Here is a 23,016-nt window from a genome sequence, read left to right as displayed (position 1 = left end):
GAAAGAAGTGAAACCGTGCGTTTTGTCGAACGCCTTCTTTCTTTCTCTTGGCCCGGCGTTGCGACGTGACGTCATTAATTCGCCCGTTCGTCGGAAGTGGAACATACCCGCCCCTTGCGTTTCGTGCTTCGTGCCTGCTCCTTTATACATGAGCTAGCACACTTCTGTTACCTTCACGTAGTGCGTGGTGGTGCGAAACGCCCTTGTGCGACGCGCTCAGGACGGCGCCATATTGGGATCCGCGCTGGCCGGTAATTAATCGAAGATATGACGCAGGAAGAGAGAAGAAACGTTTGCGAGAACATAAAGAAGCAGCCTGAAATAATGCTGCTTTTCGAATCTGCATTGAAGGTGCAGTTTCTTCAAGCATCTGACAGTGAACTGCCACGTAAGCTGTCACGTAAGCTGTCACGTGAGAGAGTGAGATGACAGTGAGCTGCCCCATTAGTGCCTCCGACTACGTTACCGCCCGGCGTCACAGACCACGCTGCCCCGGATCAACTTGCTTCGATTCCTGCTGCCTGTTGATGCCTAACATTTGGCTTGTCACAAGTTAATGACACAGCAACGCTCCCTCCCCCCCCCCCCTCGCCAGACTCATTCCATTTCAAACATCCTCGATTTATCATTAACGCCTCATCTTAAAAATATTTCCTTGCACATCGAACTGCTCTGAGTGATCATCATGCCGTTATATTCACCACTTACAAGTATCAGCTACCACAACCAGCAAAGCAAAGGAAAACAACAATGCTTTCCGACAAAGCTAATTACAAAGCAATCAATGACGAATTAGCTGCTTTCTGCAAATGGTTCCTCGTTGACGTCTTCAAATGAGGCGTCGAGAATAACTGGTGCCTTCTTTAAACAAAAATTGCCGCAACAAACCCAAACTGGCATTCCTACTATTAGGGTTGCTGGACGGTCCGAATCCCCATGATTCAATCCATCAGTCAAATGCATCAACAACTACAATAATTACAATGGCAATTCCGCGCGGCCAAATCCCTGAACACCCCATTAAGCCTGTCAGAAATACCGCGACAGCAAAAAACAATGCGAGTCCCTCGCAGCTCAAACAAAGCGCACCTCCGTTTTTTTCTACCCTATCTAACATAAGCTGAACATCAAATCTGAAGGGTTTCTAGAAGACTGTATACCCGCAACCCGCCAAACTCATGTGATATCTGATCGCAATGTACCCGAAGTGCTGAACGCAGCTTTTTGCTATGTTTTCACCGACAAGTCAGGCGATACCCTGGCCCCCCCAACTCCATCCTTCGATACTCTGCCCCTCCCCCCCCTCCCCCTCCCCCCCCTCCCTTCCTCCCCCCGCTATGTTTACTGCCAGGGCTATCAAACAAATAATCCTCATCTGGCGGAGTCGACAGTATAAACTTCAAAAATGCTTTAAAATACGAAACTCGTATGTAATGTCATACTAAACCATTTCCCAGGAGACCTTGTCAACTGGAGTGGTGCCACGGGATTGGAAAATTGGAAATATTATCCCCCCCCCCCAGCAATAGTCTCACTCACGACCGCATGCTGTAAACTAATGTAATATATGATGTACTCATACGTAGCTAAATTTCTTCTTTCTATCAATTCACCTTTCTATCAACTAATTCCACCAAAACTAACACGGTTTCCAAAAAGGCCTTTCTTGCTAAACGCAATTACCATCATTTATTATTGACATAAGCTCCGCCTTGGATAATAACGTACCAGTAGATCTATGGACTTCGAGAAAGCGTGTGTTAAGTCCTGCACAGCAGACGTTTCTTAAAGCTATCGCGTCTCAACCATCTGCCGCTCGTTCTAAACTAGATACAAAATTTTCTAACCAACGGAAAGCAATTTCTGTATGCAAACAACTATTCTTCTGTATCGTCCCCCGGTGTGTCGGGTGTACCTCAGGATACAATGCTTGGCACTTTGCTCTTTATAATTTATATTAACGACTTACATACTAGCATTTCATCAAACTTATCAGCTTATCCGCAGACGATTGCGTTCTCTGTCGGCCAATTAACAGCATTAGTGACATTCGAACACTTCAAATCGACCTTAATCACGTTCAAGAGTAGTGTAGTAACTGGCTCACAGAATTGAACGCTAACAAGACATCTTTCATTTCACCACAGGCAAAGCTACCACGCACCAGAACACCTCCTTTGCGACTATGGAGTTTCATCTGTAAGCTCGTATTATTAAATTTTCTTCTGATCTTCTGATCTGACACCAAATCTTTCCTGGTCCCGCCACCTAACCAAGATAACCAAGGAAGCTAACCGTGTTCTTGACTACCTCCGCCACAATGTACGCCTAGTAGCATCTTTTGTAAAACTATCAGCTCACAAAAATGACAAGGTGCAAAGTTGGGACACTCGGTATGATTCCATTGGTATCTGACAGCGCGACAGACGAAGCACAGAGAAATGAAAACCACAGGAGAAGCGCCGATTGTATAAAACTCGTCCTGTGGTTTTCTTTTCTCTGTGTTTCGTCTTGTTCATTTTCTCTGTTCAACTGTTGCTTACCTCTCATGTAATAAACTCCTAAGCAGTTGTATTGTAAATAAATAAATAGTCTCACTCACTCACTCACTCACTCACTCACTCACTCACTCACTCACTCACTCACTCACTCACTCACTCACTCACTCACTCACTCACTCACTCACTCACTCACTCACTCACTCACTCACTCACTCACTCACTCACTCACTCACTCACTCACTCACTCACTTACTTAATGGCAGTACAGAAACAGACTATATATATACTGCTGAAGCGCTCGCCCGTGTCTGTTTTGTCTTGTCCTGTCTGTGTTTGTCACGCTGCTCCCTGTCCCGTTCTTGTGCTTCAAGAATTGTCACTGTAGAATACCGAGTAGCCCGCTTCCACGCCTTGCGCTAATTGTCGCGCAAATTCTTACCCCGGCCGCTACTGCGAAGCATGATAAAGAAGGATGGCAACTTGGTCTCGAATCACATATATTTTCAGTAATTTGAAGCATTCTCTGCATAGATGCGGGCTATCAAGAAATGCAGGTTTTCTCTCGGTGACTCCGGCTTCTCAGAACAGCATTTTTGCTTCTATGACTTGCGTCATAACTAACACAAAATTTTGTTAGTTGCGAGTCGCCACATGGGCCGCAACGAAGCAGAGTTAGCAAGCCTTCGTGCACGTCCTATAAGCAGTGCACCGTTTTCGAACGCCGTCCTGTCCAGCGAGGGGACAACAAAGTACTGGGAGCAGAGTAACAAGTATTCTGGCTATGCTGGCTATGCTGACACATATGTGGTGGCACTGGTTAAGTTCGGCCACCCATGCGTTTCCTTTACACGAGGTCATCTACACGAAATTAAATATCCGCACGCGCGCTGTCCTTCCTTTTCTTCTCCCTTTCCTCTTTAATGTCCGCTTGTCAGTCCCCCAGTGTAGATTAGCTAACCAGTTGCAATAAGGTTAACCTCCACGTTCATTTCTTGTCTTTGTCTCTCTCTTTAGTTAAGGAATGGAAGGCGTTCCCACCGCGGAAGCCGGTGCATCACGCAGAGGGCTCACACAACCCGATAAGTGCCGTCACTCCATCTGCCCTCGGAATTCATCTCTCTACGTATAGCGCCACCGACGCCAGAAGCACGTGGCTTAATTTTGCGCTTCGTATTCTCGACCGGCCCATTATCGTGGACGATGCTCTCCTCGCAATCGGTCACTCGACAGCACTCTGACCACCTATCGAGTGCGTCCTTTCTGTTTTATGGAACGCGGCTATTATAACTCTGCCTGAGACTTGCTGAACATGCTGCTCCGAAGCGCGTGTCAAAAAGAGGAACAAAATCATGCTCCCTACGCGGCAAGGAATAAAACGAAAGAAGAGTACGTGAAGGCACAAGAGCGGTGCTGCGGAGCGGTGACGGAAAGGTTCGCAGGGTTTCGACGTGCGAGCGCGGCCGACCGGTGCCCCGCCGGCACGTTGCACGCAGGGAGAGTGGGCGTTGCATCGCGTTTAGCGTTTAATCAATGAGCAGTTCTGCCTGGCGCGCTCCCCACTTGGCGGTGATTAACTATATGCGGTCCTTTGTGGGCACAGGCATGGCGCGGGCAGCCTGCATAGCGAGGGCCCTGGTTTCCAGCGTCGTGCACTCCATGCTCGCTCTCTCTCTTTCTCTCTCTGAATACGCAGCTGCCTCGTGCCCGCTCACACCCTTATGGGGTGGTGCGCGTGGAGATGGCACGATTCCGTTCTCTGCCCCTTTCTTTCTTTCTTTCTTTCTTTCTTTCTTTCTTTCTTTCTTTCTTTCTTTCTTTCTTTCTTTCTTTCTTTTCGGTGGTCCGCACCAGCGCTGGCGACCTTCCTCTTTTCTCATTTTTCTCTTTTTTTTTTAGGCGTTGAACTACCGGAAGAAATAGAAATCGAGAACTGGGGCGACCAGGGCGATCAGGGGGGTAAGGCTCTAGGCGCAGCATACAGTGACCGCAGAACCCCCCCCCCTTTTTTTTTATTGTTTCTTTTTTCTGCTTTTCATTTACCACCGAGTGGCCCACTCGGCGTAGGTCGAAGGCGTAGGTCGGGACGAAAGTTATGTGCAGTATAAGTTGAGCAACGATGCGCGGCGCGCGCAAAATAAGTCGCCTCCGCGGAGACCTCCACTGCCGAATTCATGCAGCTCTCCCGGTGCGGCCGAAGTCGCGCCGTACCATTTCCTTGCCGAAATATCCCCCGGTTTTTCAACGCTTCGAGTCTGTAACCGATTGCCCGAGCAGCTCCTCAGAAAACGCTCGCTCGCTCGCTCGCTCGCTCGCTCCTTCCTTCCTTCCTTCCTTCCTTCCTTCCTTCATTCATTCATTCATTCATTCATTCATTCATTCATTCATTCGTTCGTTCGTTCGTTCGTTCGTTCGTTCGTTCGTTCGTTCGTTCGTTCGTTCGTTCGTTCGCTTTCGCTCTGCCTGCTTTCGTTCGTTCGCTTTCACTCTGTTCGCTTTCACTCTACCGTTCGTTCGTTCGTTCGTTCGTTCGTTCGTTCGTTCGTTCGTTCGTTCGTTCGTTCGTTCGTTCGTTCGTTCGTTCGTTCGTTCGTTCGTTCGTTCGTTCGTTCGTTCGTTCGTTCGTTCGTTCGTTCGTTCGTTCGTTCGTTCGTTCGTTCGTTCGTTCGTTCGTTCGTTCGTTCGTTCGTTCGTTCGTTCGTTCGTTCGTTCGTTCGTTCGTTCGTTCGTTCGTTCGTTCGTTCGTTCGTTCGTTCGTTCGTTCGTTCGTTCGTTCGTTCGTTCGTTCGTTCGTTCGTTCGTTCGTTCGTTCGTTCGTTCGTTCGTTCGTTCGTTCGTTCGTTCGTTCGTTCGTTCGTTCGTTCGTTCGTTCGTTCGTTCGTTCGTTCGTTCGTTCGTTCGTTCGTTCGTTCGTTCGTTCGTTCGTTCGTTCGTTCGTTCGTTCGTTCGTTCGTTCGTTCGTTCGTTCGTTCGTTCGTTCGTTCGTTCGTTCGTTCGTTCGTTCGTTCGTTCGTTCGTTCGTTCGTTCGTTCGTTCGTTCGTTCGTTCGTTCGTTCGTTCGTTCGTTCGTTCGTTCGTTCGTTCGTTCGTTCGTTCGTTCGTTCGTTCGTTCGTTCGTTCGTTCGTTCGTTCGTTCGTTCGTTCGTTCGTTCGTTCGTTCGTTCGTTCGTTCGTTCGTTCGTTCGTTCGTTCGTTCGTTCGTTCGTTCGTTCGTTCGTTCGTTCGTTCGTTCGTTCGTTCGTTCGTTCGTTCGTTCGTTCGTTCGTTCGTTCGTTCGTTCGTTCGTTCGTTCGTTCGTTCGTTCGTTCGTTCGTTCGTTCGTTCGTTCGTTCGTTCGTTCGTTCGTTCAAAACTCGTTATAACGAAACGAGATATAAAGAAATAACAGATATAACGAAGTAATTGTGGCTCCACCATCAACTTCATCAACTTCGTTACAACCAAGTTTTACTGCGGTTAATTGTTAAAGATGGTCAACACAGTATCGTAAGGGAGCCAGAGGCTCAATTTGACAAGTTTCGAGAACATTGACTGCACCACAACGCTTCAAAATGCCAGGACACGCTGGAAATTTTACCCCGTCACGCTGGCGGACTGGCGCCGCAGTTCTGTCTCAAGATTCGAGAAATATAAAGTCAGCCATCCGCATTCTCACGTCAACTTGTTTCCAAGAAATTAACGGAAATGAAGTTCCGAAAGAATGCTTTAGAAGCCTAAATTAATTGATTTGGTGTTTCTCTCTGAGAAACATGGACCGTACAAAAAAGAATTGATGTCCCCCTCCCCTCAACCCCCCCCCCCCCTCCCCCCGGTCCCCGCCCCCATTTCGCTCACACGGATTCTTAATTACTGCCTTCCTTCCAGCATGGGCGGTGACCGCGCCGGCAACGCATCTGGCTTCGCGTCAGGCGGTCATGGTCTCCGGCAGCGACGAAGACAGAACAAACAACAACAACAACAACAAAAAGAGAAGTACAGAAGACGAGACGCGTAGCCCTCTTCCCTACACAATTCGGCGCCCGGCCGGGCCATCCGATACTGCGGCCGGCGTTGCGGCAAGCACCGCGCTTCCTCACCGGGGCCCACGAAGAGTGAACCGCTCAAGACCCCGGCCGAACACCGCGAGTTCGCGCGCGCACACACACACCCGATACCCCAATGGGCGTGCCCGCGCCGCGAAGGGGCGGTGGTGCTTGAAGGGCGTCACTCTGGAATTCACGAGCCGCCGCAACAGAGCGGGCTCACTCCCCTTTGCGCAGGTATACGCACTACGCTTATATTTAGCCTGTATGTTTCTTTGCTCTTGTACTTTACTTCTTTTCTTTTTTAGGCGTATGGGGCTCGGACTCGTTTCTCGTGGTCAGCTTCCTTGCTAATTTGGTTCGTTCGTTTTATTCTCTTCTTCGCTTCGCCAGGCCGATCTCGCCGCCGGTGCGATGATGGCAGTGGACACGTACGGCACAGGTTTGAGAGAGAGAGAGAGAGAGAGAGAGAGTGCACGGCTGCTTGATGTCCCGTTCCCGACGAACCCCTCCCAGTCGTCTCCTCCGCCCCGTTCCTAGATAGGCGCTAAAACCCGCTTTCCTATCTCGCCTGTTTCTTTCTCGATCCTTTTTTGTTCCTCTTCTCTATAAGGGGCGTTGTTTTGGGGATAATCTCGCCAGAAAAGAAAACGCGGAGAAAGAAAGGAGGCAACGGGGAGGTGGGCGAATTAAAAGAGAAACTATAAGAGGAGGTGGGTGTGGATTCTCACGAGCTGCGGCGCCCGATACAAGCGTGTATAAGCAGCCATTATTCTTCCCTCGCGATTACATGTTACCCGCTCTACAGATAGCTCGGGCTCCGACAAGGGAGAAGAGCGGCAGGTTGGCGAGGAGGAGCAGGGGAGAAAGATTTCGTGCATCTGTCCAAATTGAGCCGCTCCGTTTGACGAAATTCGCCCGCAACGCGGTCGAAATATGGCGCGAAATACATACGCGCACACACACACACACACACACACACACACACACACACACACACACACACACACACACACACACACACACACACACACACACACGCGCACACAAACACACACACACACACACACACATATATATATATATATATATATATATATATATATATATATATATATATATATATATATATATATTGTAGCGAGATATAAGCTATTCTTTGTCATCTGTACATGATCATCATCATGTGGGGCTCATATGGGGTTCTTCTTCATCATCGCTTGTGGGGCTGGCTCTCGAGTGTGATCCGTGCTGTGGGCGTGATCGCTTCGCCGTATCTTCGAGTCGGAATAAACGTAGTGACGACTGCTACGTCACAAGTGGTGGAGTGTGCTTTTCGGTCCTCCGTCCTCTGACTCCCCGCTCAACCTCCTGGAGCTTCGATCGGGTCGCCGATTGTGCCAGCTGTCCGCCACCATGTCGCAGGACGAGCCAACAGGCACTTCTACTTCCACCATCTCGGCCTCGGCTACCCCGGCCTCCCCGTATTGGGTTGTCAGTGGACACCAGCGTGATCCCCATCTGTTTGCTGGACTTCGCGGGGAAGACGTCGAAGATTGGCTGGACGACTACGACCGAGTGAGTTCGGCTAACCGTTGGGACGATGCGTCCAAGCTACGTCACGTCGCCTTTTATCTGACAGGTGTAGCGAAGACTTGGTTTTTCAACCATGAGGTTGATTTCACGACCTGGGGCGCTTTCAAACAGCAGCTCCGCCACATCTTCGGCACACCGGCTGTTCGTTCCGCCCTCGCCAAAAAGACGCTCGACACTCGCAAGCAACAAACCGGTGAATCTTATACGTCATACATCGAGGATGTGCTTGCTCTTTGTCGACGGGTGAACCCGGCTATGACAGAATCAGACAGAGTTCGCCACACCCTCAAAGGCATCGGAGCTATTGCTTTCCATGCTTTAGCCATCCAGAACCCCGCTACCGTTGCTGATATCGTCGCTACTTGCCAGCGCCTTGACGAACTCGAATCAGTACGGTTGCAGCCAGACACCACTCCGAACACTACTGCCGACGACCCTACTTTACGAGCAATGATACGCGCAATAATTCGAGAAGAGCTCCAGTATCTTGGCTTAGCCGCAGGGCCTATGCCTTGTCATGCCTCCGATACCAATCTGCGAGACGTTATCAAGGAGGAATTGGCGTCCATGGCTGGTGCAGCGTACACGGACCCTCTAACCCCTAGGGCCCCATCCACGTACGCACAAGTAGCCGCAGCTACTCCAGTCATCGTTCCACCGATGCCTCCAAAACCAACACCGGCCCCCATCGCGTCCATGACTACCAGCGCACCTACCCAAACCAGCTATCCGCAGTGGCGTCCTCCTCGTCCCATCTGCTACTACTGCGGCTATCGTGGCCACATAGCACGTTTTTGCCGCAAGCGCCAGCAAGACGAGCGTCGCGGATATGACGTATACGAACGGGATGACTTTTCGCCCGGAGCTACTTTTCAACGTTTAGGGAGCTTCCACGACCAACGCCGTCCTTATGGTCCACCGCGCGGACGCTCTCCATCGCCTACTGTAGCATCCGAGACGGCTCAGCCGTACCGTCCTGCGAGACGCCGCTCGCCGTCCCCCCTTCGCCGCTCTACGTCCCCACTAAGACCTGCTTCTCAATTCGCCGATCGTCGTCCGGAAAACTAAAGTATGCAGCTTTTGGAGGAAAAGCTGCATCGAACGACAGGACAGAAATTCCTCCATCGCGTCCGTGCAATGTGATATTGGTTGTAATAGAAGGTGTCCAAGTAGAAGCTTTAATAGACACTGGTGCTAGTGTTTCAGTCATTCACTGTGAATTGTGTTCGCGACTTCGGAAAGTTACGACCCCCTATGATGGACCTACGCTACTCGCTGCTCAAGGGGCTGCCATTCGACCTATCGCCATGTGCACAGCTCGTATTTCTATCGATGGACTTCTGCATTACGTACAATTTGCAGTGCTAAGTTCGTGTGCGCAACAGCTCATATTGGGATGGGATTTTCTTTCTACGGCCTCCGCCTCCATCTGCTGTGGGCAAGGCGTTCTCCACATGACCGACACGACATATTCACTTCATGCAGATGACGCACGACTTCACTTTCTTGCTGCAGAAGATACCGCGCTACCTCCTCGCCATCAAAGCATTGTGACTATCACGTCTGATGTGATTGACTGCGGCGACGTGCTTGTATTACCATCTGCACGCTGTCTCGCAAGAGGGATTACCTTTGCATCAGGGCTGGTTAGGTTTGATCATGGCTCTGCGCTTCTCTACGCTACAAACCCGACATCCGAAAAAATTCTCATCCCTAAAGGCACTACATTGGCTTCCGCCACCGAATCGGAGTCTATATCTGTTGTTTCATTTAAACCAGCTTCCTCTGAAGTTCCTTGTACCGGACGGACCGCATCTCCTTCAGCTCTTGCAGCTGCCATCAGTTCCGACCTGACACCTTCACAGTCACAACAATTGCTTGCTTTGCTCCAGAAACATGAAGCTTCGTTTGACGTGCATTCAGCTTCGTTGGGAAAGACTTCGATTACGACGCATCGGATACAGACAGATGGTACATCCATCGTGCGCCGTAGACCATATCGCGTATCGCTAGCCGAGAGGAAAGTCATTGACGAGAACGTCGCGGACATGCTCCAACGGAATATAATACGCCCTTCTGCTAGCCCTTGGTCTTCCCCCGTTGTTTTGGTTCGGAAGAAAGACGGCTCTGTTCGATTTTGTGTCGACTACCGAGCACTTAACAAGATCACGCGCAAGGATGTATACCCTATGCCGCGAATAGACGATGCCTTGGATTCCCTGCAAGGTGCCGAGTACTTCTCCAGCATCGATCTACGTTCCGGCTACTGGCAGATACCTATGCATGAGGACGATAAAGAGAAAACAGCGTTTTCAACACCAGATGGGCTCTACGAATTTAATGTCATGCCATTCGGCCTCTGCAATGCACCCGCAACGTTCGAGCGCATGATTGACACCGTTCTTCGTGGCCTGAAGTGGAAGACGTGCCTGTGCTATCTGGATGATATTGTTGTTTTCTCGTCAACTTTCTCTCAGCACCTGCAACGTCTGGATGAAGTTCTCACATGCCTTGCCAACGCTGGACTTCAGCTAAACACCAAGAAATGCCATTTTGCGAGCAAGACGATTAAGGTACTCGGTCACATTGTGAGCAAAGATGGCATTCGTCCTGATCCTGACAAGGTTTCGGCAGTTCGGCACTTCCCTCGTCCCGAAAAGACCAAAGATTTGCGCAGTTTCCTAGGCCTCGCCTCCTATTTTCGCCGATTCATACGAGGCTTCGCCTCAATAGCGTCACCTCTGCACAAATTACTGGGTTCTAATGTTCCCTTTGTGTGGTCTCCCGAATGTGAATCTGCGTTCGCCCATCTGAAGCGCGCTCTCACATCGGAACCAGTACTACGCCATTTTGATGAAGCTGCTCCTACCCTCCTGCATACGGATGCTAGTGGTCATGGCATTGGTGGCATTCTCCTACAGCGAGACGACGCTTTAGGGGAGAGGGTCGTCGCATACGCAAGTCGCGTTCTGACAAACGCCGAAAGGAATTACACCATCACAGAGCAGGAATGCCTAGCTATCGTTTGGTCTGTACAGAAGTTTCGACCTTATCTTCACGGCCGCCATTTCACCATCGTTACAGACCATCATGCATTGTGCTGGCTTTCGACGCTGAAAAACTTGTCTGGACGGCTTGGTCGGTGGATCCTTCGTCTACAGGAATACGACTTTACTATTACCTACAAGTGCGGAAAAAAACACCAGGATGCAGACGCGCTTTCTCGCTGTCCGCTTCCTACGACGCCATGCAATGGACCTCCAACTACCATCCGTGACAAGCTTTCGCATGACCCCTCTTCACATGCTTTCTCGTTGGCCCCTGTAGACGAGATGCCTAAACACGACAACGGATTCTTTCAATCTCATCAATTGGCGGACTCTTACTGTCGGCGCATCATAGACCACCTTCAAGGAGCTTCGCGCCCACCTAACGCCCGCCTTCGTCGACAGCTGACGCAATTTAAGATTGACAACCGCGTCCTGTACCGTCATGTCTATCACCCTGACGGTCAGCGCTGGGTTCCTGTCCTGCCACGCTCTCTACGTGCTCATGTCCTGCAGGCTTCTCACGACGACATGACTGCTGGTCACCTTGGTTTCCAGAAAACCTATGACCGCATCAAAGGTCGCTTCTACTGGCCTGGATTGTCCGCCAGTGTAGCGAGGTATGTCGCTTCCTGCGCCCTATGTCAGCGTCGAAAGCTCCCTACATCAGCTCCAAGCGGACAACTGCAACCGGTTCCTTGTCCGTCGCAACCATTTGAAATCGTTGGCATTGACCTGTATGGTCCTCTTCCTGTGACTCCCACCGGTAAACGATGGATTGTGACAGCCGTTGATCACTTGACACGCTACGCCGAAACAACTTGTGTGAGCTCTGCCTCAGCCTCTGAAGTTGCTGCATTCATACTTCAATCCTTAATACTGCGCCACGGTGCTCCTCGCGTCCTCCTGAGCGACCGTGGAAAAGCATTCCTCTCGCAACTAGTAGACGAGGTACTCAGAGCCTCCGGAACCACCCACAAGACTACCTCCAGTTACCATCCGCAAACTAACGGCCTCACAGAGCGATTTCATCGCACGCTGTCAGACATGCTAGCCATGTACATCGAACCGGATCACAGAAACTGGGACGCAATTTTGCCATTCGTGACTTTTGCGTATAATACCGCGGTTCAACGCACGACCGGTTACTCGCCATTCTACCTTGTCTATGGTCGTTCGCCCAGTTCCTGTCTTGACGCCTCTTTCTTCGCGCCAACTGTCAATCAATGTCCATCCTCCTGTGAAGAATATGTGTCCCGCATTCTGCGTTGTCGCCAGCTCGCTCGCATCAACACCGAAGCACAGCAACAGGACCGCAAGCAGCATTACGACGCCTCTCATCGCGTCGTGTGCTTCCGCCCTGGCGACGAAGTGCTACTCCGGACACCAGTTCGTACTCCTGGCTTGTGTGACAAGTTTCAACTTCGGTTCATCGGCCCCTACAAAGTCTTGGAGCAGACTTCCCCGGTTAACTATCGCGTGGTACCAGTTATTGTTCCAAGTGACCGCCGCTGCCGCGCTGCTGAGGTTGTCCACGTGTCCCGTATGAAGCCTTTCACGCGGCGTTCGCCGCCCCTTTGAATTGCGGCCAGGATGGCCGCTCTCGCGCGAGGGGACATTAGTGTAGCGAGATATAAGCTATTCTTTGTCATCTGTACATGATCATCATCATGTGGGGCTCATATGGGGTTCTTCTTCATCATCGCTTGTGGGGCTGGCTCTCGAGTGTGATCCGTGCTGTGGGCGTGATCGCTTCGCCGTATCTTCGAGTCGGAATAAACGTAGTGACGACTGCTACGTCACAATATATATATATATATATATATATATATATATATATATATATATATATATATATATATATATATATAGCTGCCCACCAGTGGTACAGTTCTGAATATAGCATAATTAAATATGGAGTGCCACAAGACTCCATCTTAGGGCCGTGATTATGTATTATTTACATATATAATAATAACAAACATTCTACTGACAGATGAAATCGTACTGTAGGCTGATGTCACTAATGGGTTATTTAGTTGTTTTTTTCTGGAGTAGACCTTCACGAATTAGAAGTTACCGCAACTCATTGGTTACGAGAACTTAGCAAGTGGCTACATCTAAATAAACTTGACCTAAACACAGAAAAGCTATGTTTACAGTTTTTTTATTCAATGAATAAGCAAATAAGTTAGGATGTAAAATTTTTTTATTGAGGATCGCAACTTGAACACGTCTCAAGCCGTTCGTTTCTGGGTGTTACATTTCAAAAAAGCCTACGCCGGACAGAGCACATAAATAAAGTACGCCCTAAGCTTGCACGATCTGTTGGTTTGCTACAACGGATCCGATGCTTTGTGCCTATCAGGCTTCTCAGACAACTGTACTTTTCGTATGCGCCTTTTGGCCAGAGTTCGCGGACATATCCGCGAAGTCTGGCGACGCCCTCAGATGGATGTGCTAATGGTATCAAGACATGAAAGCCAACCGTCGACGCGCCTCCAGTTTCTTCGCCTTATCTAGATTCACTCTGGTCATCTCTCGGGCGTTACCTCAAGAGAGGCCAAAAAAGGAGGAGTCACGTGGTCACACCGTCGGTGCCTTCTTTCATTGGTTTATCGCTAGACCCAGTGCACTACCTGTGCCAGTAAGTTATAGAGAAAAGTGTTTTCTTTTAACCTATTCGAAAGAAAGGGGAGGGTCGTTGCGAGAATGCTCCCCGTCCGTACTGTTCGCATACGGCAGTGGAGAGATAATGTCCGAAAGAAGCCCATGACGCGCCCCAGAAAGGCGTGGCAAGCGGCTCGCGCCGAGTGCATAGATAGATAGCGGAGCAGTCACGGTATTGCAATATTACATTGATAACAAAATTGCTGGCTCTTCCGTAATCGAGAGGAGATGTAAGCATGAAATGGGAACCGGCAAAGCAGATTACTAGCCACAATCTCAAAATGGGTTTACTGCGTGTTGGCGACGGTACACCCCACCACACCGCACCACGCCATACTGCGCGCTGCTCCATATAGACGCTGCCCAGCTAGAAGAAAACCGGCTGAAGGCGGTACGACAGCAAGCGATAGACGCCAGGGAGACAGAGAGCACTTCCCAGCTGGAAAAAATGCGCCTGAAGGAGATGCCACGCAGCGTGGCGCCATCTCTCGAGGCGACGCGAAACCCGCGCCGCGGGACTCACGGACCGCTGGCGTTCAAAACAGCACAGGCAACCCTGTCTCAGCGCCAAAAGATGACAGTGAAGTGTATGGTGCCCTGCATCTACCTTTTGAACGTCCGCTATCGGAAATGAAATAAAACTTTAGCGTGCTTGAAGTTACAGCTTAAGTGACATTGCGAACAAACATCAGGAAGAACTCGGAAACATTTTTTGTAACTTGTTTGGGCAGGAACTAACTTATGTAATGTGCTGCAGAAAGGGTTGGGGGCCAGAGACCGCATTTTCTTTAGTTTTGACTGGCTGTCCGGGTGATCTCGTTTTGTTCTCGCAACTTGCCCGGTTGCTCTCGTTTGAGTGCCCGGATATCGGCTCTGGCTTTTGACTCAACGCCCCTTGAAGGTCACCGATAACGGGAACTAAAAGCGTTTCACGCTTAGTAAGCGTCACTGGCGCGTAACACTGCCCAGTCTTCTAAGCTTGAGAGGAAGTAGTGCCGTGCGTAGGGTGCGCTCGTGTTGACAAATGTGACTTTATATCGACATTTCATTACCTGCGGCATTCCCGCGTTCCACATTATTTTTGTTCACTGACTGCCGTCGAACAAACTCAGGCCAGCAAGGAACTCGGGGCATCCTGCATGGCACCTCAGTCTTCTGCATTTCAAACGAGGAAGCGGCGTGGTTCCAGGCGGTCACAGATCCCTAGGTAGTCAAAATTTTCGGAGTGCACCCACTCACCTCCTAGAAATACATTCAGTGACCGTGCACACCGCTATCGTGACTTCAGTATTCCTTGTCTTTCAGGGGCAAGTTCGCCCATTAAAAAGTTAGATCATAAACTCATACTTTTCGTAGCGTTTCTGGGTGCGTATTCACAAAGAAGCTATTTCAATCAGCCCGTTCGTAAGCGCAGCTGCCAGGTAAACGAGAGGGTGGGAATAATTAATATTAGCGAAGGCAGCCTGTCAAGGGTAAAGAGGACTTAACGAACGAAACGCTCTGTGAATTCGGCCCCTGGGTCTCGATCAGCACTGCCACGAGACAGACTATATGACGACAGTTCCCATTCTGGACTTGGTGCACGGAACAAACTTGTTTGAGCGCTTGTGACGCTCTCTTCCGTGACGTTCCTCGGGACCGTCTCTCGGAACTGCTACACGGAGCAGAAGAATAAGAAGAAAGGAGGAAAAAAATGGCTGTGGCTTAGCTAAGGTTAAGCCCAGGATGCGAAGCATACTAGCCTTTACTTTAGTTGTTGAACCACTGTTTAGCCTGGTGAACTGCTGTTGCTTGGCTATATTTGGTTCGGCTAGACGAAGAAACAACTCATGCAGGCGAGCGCACGAGCTGAGACCCGGCTATGCAGCTACGCGGCCGCAAGCGAGCGCACGAGTTGAGCCTCCGCTTTTGCAGCTGTTATGACGTCATATGGTAGCTACGCGGCCGCGCGCGGCGCAGCAAGGAAGAGCGTGGTTGCGCGGCTAGTATGCTTCGCATAAAAAGTAAGCTCGCTCACCGTCGTCCCTGGGGCTGGTGCCGGGCTCGCCGAGCTGGGGCGCGGCGATGACCAGCGCGTCGTCGCCCGCCCCCACCGAGGAGGCGACGGCCACGGGCGTGGCGAGCCTCTGGTGGTGCAGGGGCGTGAGGCGAGCCGAGCGGCGGTGCTTGCGCTGCTTGTGGTGGTGGTGGCGCGGCCGCTGCTCGCCGGCCGAGTCCTGGCCGCTGCGCTCGTCCTCCGAGCTGGACGCGGCGAAGTGGCCCAGGTTCAGGCCCTGCGTGTCCCGCCGGTCGACCACCTTCTCGTAGCCGTACCAGCCGAGGAGCTCGTTCATCGTCGTCTCCGCGTAGTCCTGCGGCGGCAGATGTGGGATGTTAGGTCCCAGACGTCATAGTGGGGCGTACGCACTTTGGGATAAGAAGTTAGTGACGTCTTAGTTGAAATCAAGAAAAAGAAATGGGCATGGGAAGGGAATGTATTGAGGAGGGAAGATAACCGATGGTCATTAAGGGTTACGGACTAGGTTCCAAGAGAAGGGAAGCGTAGCGGGGGGCGGCAGGAAGTTAGGTGGGCGGATGAGATTAAGAATTTTGCAGGGACAACATGGCCACAATTAGCACATGACCGGGGTAGTTGGAGAAGTATGGGAGAGGCCTTTGCCCTGCAGTGGGTGTAGCCAGGATGATGATGATGATTATGCTGACGACGACGACCACGACGACGATACACACTCCGGGGGATTGGCCAAGAACCAAGTAGTTCAATACAGCAATATGGGAAGTAATAGGTAGATTCTATCTTATAATTTTAACGGAATGTAGGAATAAATGAAAACAGAAATACAGCTAATATAACGGATTTTGTAGAATTATAACACAACCTAGATTTTTCATGTTGTAGTCGAAATCTTTCTGACCCTGCCGTAAAATCCTGGATGGCATCGCCAACCTTCCTGTCGATGTGCCGAAGGGTCGAGGCCCCTAAAGATAGTAAATTTTGAACATTTATGTCTATCTAAGAAGGCGAAACGGCGTTTCTAATGTTCTTTTTCGCAGTTCAGACTATCTTTGACAATCAATGAGAAATGATCTATTGTTTCATCTTCCCCGCAAGAGGGACAGTTCGGTGAGGGAGCCAGACCAGCTCTGTGTATGTAAAAAATTAGAAATGGAAGTCGGCAGCGTAGTCTAGTGATTTCTCTTTCTCTTTTTTTTTGCGAATTCAAGTGCTCGCGTTTGACAGAATTTACTATCCCAGGAGTGTGACAAGTGCCAAAAATCTGAAGAGGCTGTTAAAAAATGGGCGTGAAATTCATGCAGTTTCATTTGCCTCCGAAATCTCGTCCCTATATGATGAAAGTTGATACCGGTAGGATTTCAATGACTGGGCCATTCAGCGACGCTTACGCCAACAAATCTGCTATTTCGTTTAGAATTAGGCCCTTATGTCCTGGTACCCAAACCAATCTAATCAAAGCTAAATAGGGGGGCACTAGCGATGAGAAAGCTCGAAATACCTGGTAGTCATCAGAAGTAGTGAGGAAGGAGCACAGAGACAGAGAATCAGTGACGACCACTGCGGAACGTGTTGATGTATTTAGTTTACGAAGGGCTATAATTACAGCTAAAGGTTCTCCTAGAAGAAACGGTACGAAGTCTGGAAGGCGAAGAGAAAACGACCAATCGGAAATAGGAGAATATATTCCTATTCCACAGTTTTCTTCATTTTGGTAAGCGTCAGTGGCAATAACTGTCTTGGTAGGTATGTGCAAAAAATAATCTGGGTGTAGGAAGCGTCACTTGAGGATATCATCATCGTCGTCATCACAGCCATGAAGGAAGAAAAAGTAATTCCGCGAGAACCATCTCACGATGACTGTGAACGGTAATGCGTTAGCATTTAATAAATATAGCAACACAACGTATTGCCACCGTAGAAACTGGTTATGTAGGAGGTGTGTACTGCAGCGGGACTCCTCTTTCGCTTGACTGGGCGTGCCACGTAATGCGTAAGGCGGATAACTGGTGGTCTATATAGAGTTACAGAATGGGTGCCAGGAGAAGGGAAGCGCAACGAAGGACGGCAGAGAATTACGGTACGCAAACCTACGGAGAGTCCGTATACGCACGTGCATATTGGAACTAAAAGCCTTTCCCAAGCTCAAGCCTAGTCAAGGCGAACAGACACAATCTTAAGAAACACGTGTACACAGGTCGCATGCTTCAAACGTATTCTGGCTGCGTACATGTATGCACGCTTGTTCATGCTTGACTATCTGTATTGGGAGCAGGCGAGCTCCACCACTGGAAAAGCTGGCGCCGCCGTCGGCGTGACGTGGCGTGAGGGATCACGTGGACACAGCAGCCGCGTCGGCTGCTTCGGAAGCGCCGAAGCGAGCTGAAGACGAAAGTTTAAAGTCCCGCCTGCGCTGCGGTTCTGATCAAATGGAGAGGTTTTCTCGCTACAGGTGTCTGCGTGACACTTCAAAGCACTATAATAACTAGTGGCTGCCTTCTAAGTGGTCCAACACGGTAGGCTACTGCTCGGTGCCGCAAGTGCCGGACGACGGAAAGGAGCCCGGTATTAGCTTCACACGCACCCGCGGGACAAAACGCTGCCTGAAGCTTAGGTCGCGATACTTATAACCGGCAAGGAGCCATCGGCTATGACTCGGGTGTGCAGCAAGCACTTCACGGAGGAAGATTTCTGCTGCGGCATCGGGGCTGAGATGTCCGCAATTATTCGGTGAGAAAGCGCGCACTGAGATGCTCGCCCGCGCACGCTGCCCGGCTAACGTCATGAAGCTTTCGTCTATGAACTTGCTGATACTAGATAGCTGGCACGTTCAATGGAATGGAAGGGGAACGGTAAGATGCACATTTAAAAACAGCATGGCTTATGCTCATGTTTGTGTTACCACCAGACAATGAATATTAAGAAAAAAAAAAGCAGCGGGAAATTGCTTGCTGAGGGAACCGATAAATATACAGTGCGATGCAACTTGCGAAACAATGATACTGAAACGTCCAAGAATTTACTAGAAAAGAAAAAGAAAAATTGAACGGCCGCAACGGCACATCACGTCACCGTAGACGTCGAAGACCCCAGTTATCCCGAAATTATTTTTGAACAGCTCTGATAGCGTCCACACAACAATTGTTGCTTGTGTACTGTCAAATGCTCATATGTTGAGACCTACAGCTCACGGCGCGGTGCGAAAACGCGCTCGCAGCAAAAGTGAAACATTGTGCGCGGACATGCATGCAGATGCCCAGTCGGTTGCCGCGAACCCGTGCGATCGCAGCATTGAGGCTTCATTCTGTTATGCCCCATTTGGTTATACAGACAGCCCACTATAAGAACACATTTCCCATTGTTTGCTCTCAGCTACTGCCTATACCTTCCACGCAAGAAACCCGCTTGGGAGACTCCATCGTGGCGACGGCGCGCAGTGGGCGTTCTCTATACGCGTTCGGTAAAACGATGGCGTCTGTAAACCATTCTGTACTTTCTGTTTGCCCAATGTTATTATTTTTACAGTAAATAACTTCTGTCGTTTGGAGAGTACTTACAGAAATGTCCGGGAGGGCTGTCGCGTGGTGTTTTTATTCAGCGCCGACAGCCAAACAAAACCTATGAGGAACGCGCCGCGTTATCCCTCGTACTATACGCAAGCGAGGCGCTTCCGACAGATGGCGACTCCGCAAGTTCTCGCCGCCAATAGGACCCGCGCTATTTGTCTGAAGTGGAGTTCTTCCCGTTTCTTCTCGTTTCGTGCGGCTCTCGCCACAGAGGCTGTCGCGACTGCGGGTCATTGCCCATCTAGACTTTCCTGTGTCTCTCGGTGATGGGTGTTCGCAGTGGTCGTTGTGCGTGTCGTAGAAACCCGCTACCGGTGCCCCTCCCACCTCGGCGCCTGTCAGATCCAACACGCCAGCTTCCCATGCTGTCATTCGAGACGGTTACCAATGGCTCCCAAGTAGCCGTGAATATGCCAATCACCCATGAAATCTGGCCCGCGAAGTCTAAAATCAAACACATAAACCAACATGGATCACAGCGAGCTTGAAGTCAGCAATCACGCCACCTCTTAAAGCACTATACGTGACACGCCGCCACCTTCCAGAAATTACCGCGCCAAAGACAGGCAGATACGCAAGGTCATGCTGTTTTTCCGCATGATCTGTGCACGCAGGTAGAAGCGCTAGAGGGGGGGGGGGCATAGTCTTTGCGAAGTATGGTTTCTTTTCTTTTCTTTTTTTCATTTCCTACTGCGGGCTTTTTCGATGCCGCCTATTCGGGTGGAACCAGTGTGGCTCCCGTGCATTTCGTGCTAGAACTTGACACGCACGCGCGCACACGCAACGCATCCCGTTTTTCGAAATGCCAGGGTGGTAGGCACGAAATGGGGGGGGGAGGGGGAGGGTACGGCGGCCGTCTAGCTATATAGCTCTCCCTCGCCCGGAGTATTGCGTCCAGCGTCGGCGGGCGTGTCTCTGCCCCGAGGTGAAGTGAAGTGCCCCTTTGCGGCACATGTATCGCGCCGGCTCGACAGACAGACAGGCACCCAAACTATACAGGGGGTTAGTCTGGGAAAAATAAAAGCGCGAACGAGTGACACAGAGTAGGTATTCGAGGAAAGAAAGAGAAAGAAAGAAAAGAGTCCGGAATGGGAAAATACACGAAGGAAGAAATAAAAGAAAAGAAACTCGGAAGGACGTAGACACGGCAGTATAGGACGAGATAAAAGTCGCGGGGTGTAGAGTTAGGAGTGCGCCGCCCGAGCTCGACGGCAGGGCGCGACGGGTCTTGGGCGTCGGTGCCTCCCACACACGGCGGACGGCGGCATCGGGGCCGACCGGCTCGGCTCGGCGAGCAGAAATCCCTTAATTCTAGAGCACAGCAGCAGCAGCCGCCGTCGTACACGTTCGTCAGGGCGGCGAGCTTCGGGAGGAGGGGACGGACGGACGCGCCCGGTCCTACACTCTATAATTTGTCCCGCGCGCGCGCACACACACACACAGCGCTCGCTGATCCTGCACCGCTGCTGTTTGGCGGTGCTGCCGTAGTTGCCGTCAAGCCAGGGACGGCCACGCCAGTTGAGGACGCCGGCGACGAACGACTACGCCTCCTAAGCTGCTTTGCCGAACGGGGCTCGGCGCTAGCGGGCCACGTTTGGCACGGCGAGTTTGTTTTCTCTTGCGAGACTGCCGCTGTCGTTGGCGGCACCGCCGAGGTCGAGCCTGCCGCGTCGCGACTGCGGCTCTCGCGATGGGAGGAGTCGTGAGAGTGAGCTGCCCGGGTCCTCGCCCCGGTGTGTGTGTGTGAGAGAGAGAGAGAGCGCAGTCACTGTCACTGTGCGCGTCGACCAGTTTGGGGCTGCTGTTACGACGAACCCAAGCACGGCGAATGCTTGGAGGCAAACGCAACGGCGCACGGACTGATTGTGCGCTTTCCCCGACTGGAGCGGAAGCGTCCACGGTCTGCGCTGCCGAGAGCATCCGGTGTCCGGTTTCGGAGCGCGGAGGACCGCTACTTGTCAGTCCTAGGTACCGAAAAGTGAGGTGAACACGATAACCTGGGAGACTCTCGTGGCATCGTGACAGTATGGGTAAGATCTTTACATTAGTTTTAACAGCGCAGCTGTTTAAGCTGTTAGTTCCGCTGTGGAGCGTTACCAGAAAACTCAGCCCAGCTGTGCGCCGACTTGCGTTGCCTAGCAACCACCTGCGAGAGCACCCAACCACGCCACCTCCTCGCACCCTACGCGCGTAGGGCGGCGGCGTGACGTCACAGGCGAGTAAAAGTTCGGAACAGCCGGCGCGGCGACACACCTCTCGCCTCCTCTACTCCGTGCGTACGTGCTGCTGCCATGGGAAGACCGAAGAATGTCCGGAAACCCGAAGAAGAAGCGGCTTACCACGAAGACTGCCTTACTGCCAAGCGAGAAGCGATGCGTCGCCGCCGAGCTGATCCGGAACACCGCACCGAAGCTGCGGCTGAGAAGAGGCGACGCCGAGTCGAGTATCCCGATTTTCAGTCCAGAAAACGCGAAAGTCAGCGCCTGAACGTCGCCAAGAGAGCGATCCTGGCCGGCAACTACTCGAGAACTTCCAGCATCAAGCCCGCCGAGACAACAACTAATGTCAACTGACTGTCAACTAACTTAGGCAAGCCACGTAAAAGCAAGGTGATGACAAACTCCGCTGCTCACTCCAGCCTTGCACCACTAGTCCAAGCTGCGCACATTTTTTTATTTCTCATGGTCGGCGTCGTTTTACCGTCTGCATTACCGTCTCCACTGACTTCCGTTAAGCGTTGGATTTCACCAAAGAATAGTCTTTGCACTGGTTGCTTACTACATAATAATGATCTCTGCGCGTCGAAAACAGACTGCAACTTTCGATCAACCCGAAAGGGTCTCGGTAAACCCAATGACAATAACGTGACAATAACGACAATGGCGAACCGGTGCCACCATTATTATAGTCCACTGATCCGACCCCCGAAAAGGAGTGCCGCTCCAGAGCACTCGCCGCCGACCTCTCTCGATCGTCCTCTTGACTTGAGCTTAGTCTCCAGTCTCTTCTGACAGCGCACCCTCGCGTCGCGAACGACGAACGGTCGAAACCCGAGCAGGAGACACCCACGGCTCGGTGCAAACCCGCGGCCATCCGCTCCGCGCTGCCTGATGTTACCCTGATGTTACCTCTGTACTCGCGCGAAGCGCACCGCTCGTTTCCAGCAAACGCTCCTCTCCTCTCGCAAGGGGCGGCAACCAACTCCTACCGACGTCCGGCGTTTGCCGCCGTGCGCCTTTCCAGGGTCCGAAAAACCAGCGGCTTTCCTCTCAGTCGTCTTCTTTCTTTCTTCCACTCTTTCTTTCCTTTTCTCTCGTTCTTTGTTTCTTTCTCTCCGATCGTAAAGATTTTCTTTCGTTCTCTCTTTATTTACTTCGCGGGTCCTTCCTTCCTTTCTTCGTTCCTTCTTATTTTATATAATAGCGCGGTTCATTTTCCTGCGCATTCGGCTGTGTGGGATTCAGTGAAGTCCTTTGTGGTTTTGTGCCCATTTACCTCGCGTCTTGTGTGTGTGTGTGCGTGCGTGTGTGTGTGTGTGTGTGTGTGTGTGTGTGTGTGTGTGTGTGTGTGTGTGTGTGTGTGTGTGTGTGTGTGTGTGTGTGT

General features: G+C 51.1%; 1 protein-coding gene across 1 annotated transcript in view; it reads right to left on the bottom strand.

Annotated features, from left to right (window-relative positions):
* The window catches only part of Sobp (Sine oculis-binding protein), a 173,206-nt gene that overhangs the window by 78,177 nt on the left and 72,013 nt on the right, over window positions 1-23,016 (bottom strand). The window contains exon 2 of the mRNA XM_070538616.1: window positions 15,851-16,184. Within this exon, the coding sequence (XP_070394717.1) occupies window positions 15,851-16,184 (334 nt within the window). The remainder of the gene's footprint in view (window positions 1-15,850; window positions 16,185-23,016) is intronic.

Source organism: Dermacentor albipictus, chromosome 5 (genome assembly GCF_038994185.2).
Source record: "Dermacentor albipictus isolate Rhodes 1998 colony chromosome 5, USDA_Dalb.pri_finalv2, whole genome shotgun sequence".
Lineage (NCBI taxonomy): Eukaryota > Metazoa > Arthropoda > Arachnida > Ixodida > Ixodidae > Dermacentor > Dermacentor albipictus.
The sequence above is the reverse complement of the archived record's forward strand: the minus strand, read 5'-3'. Positions and strand labels throughout refer to the sequence as shown.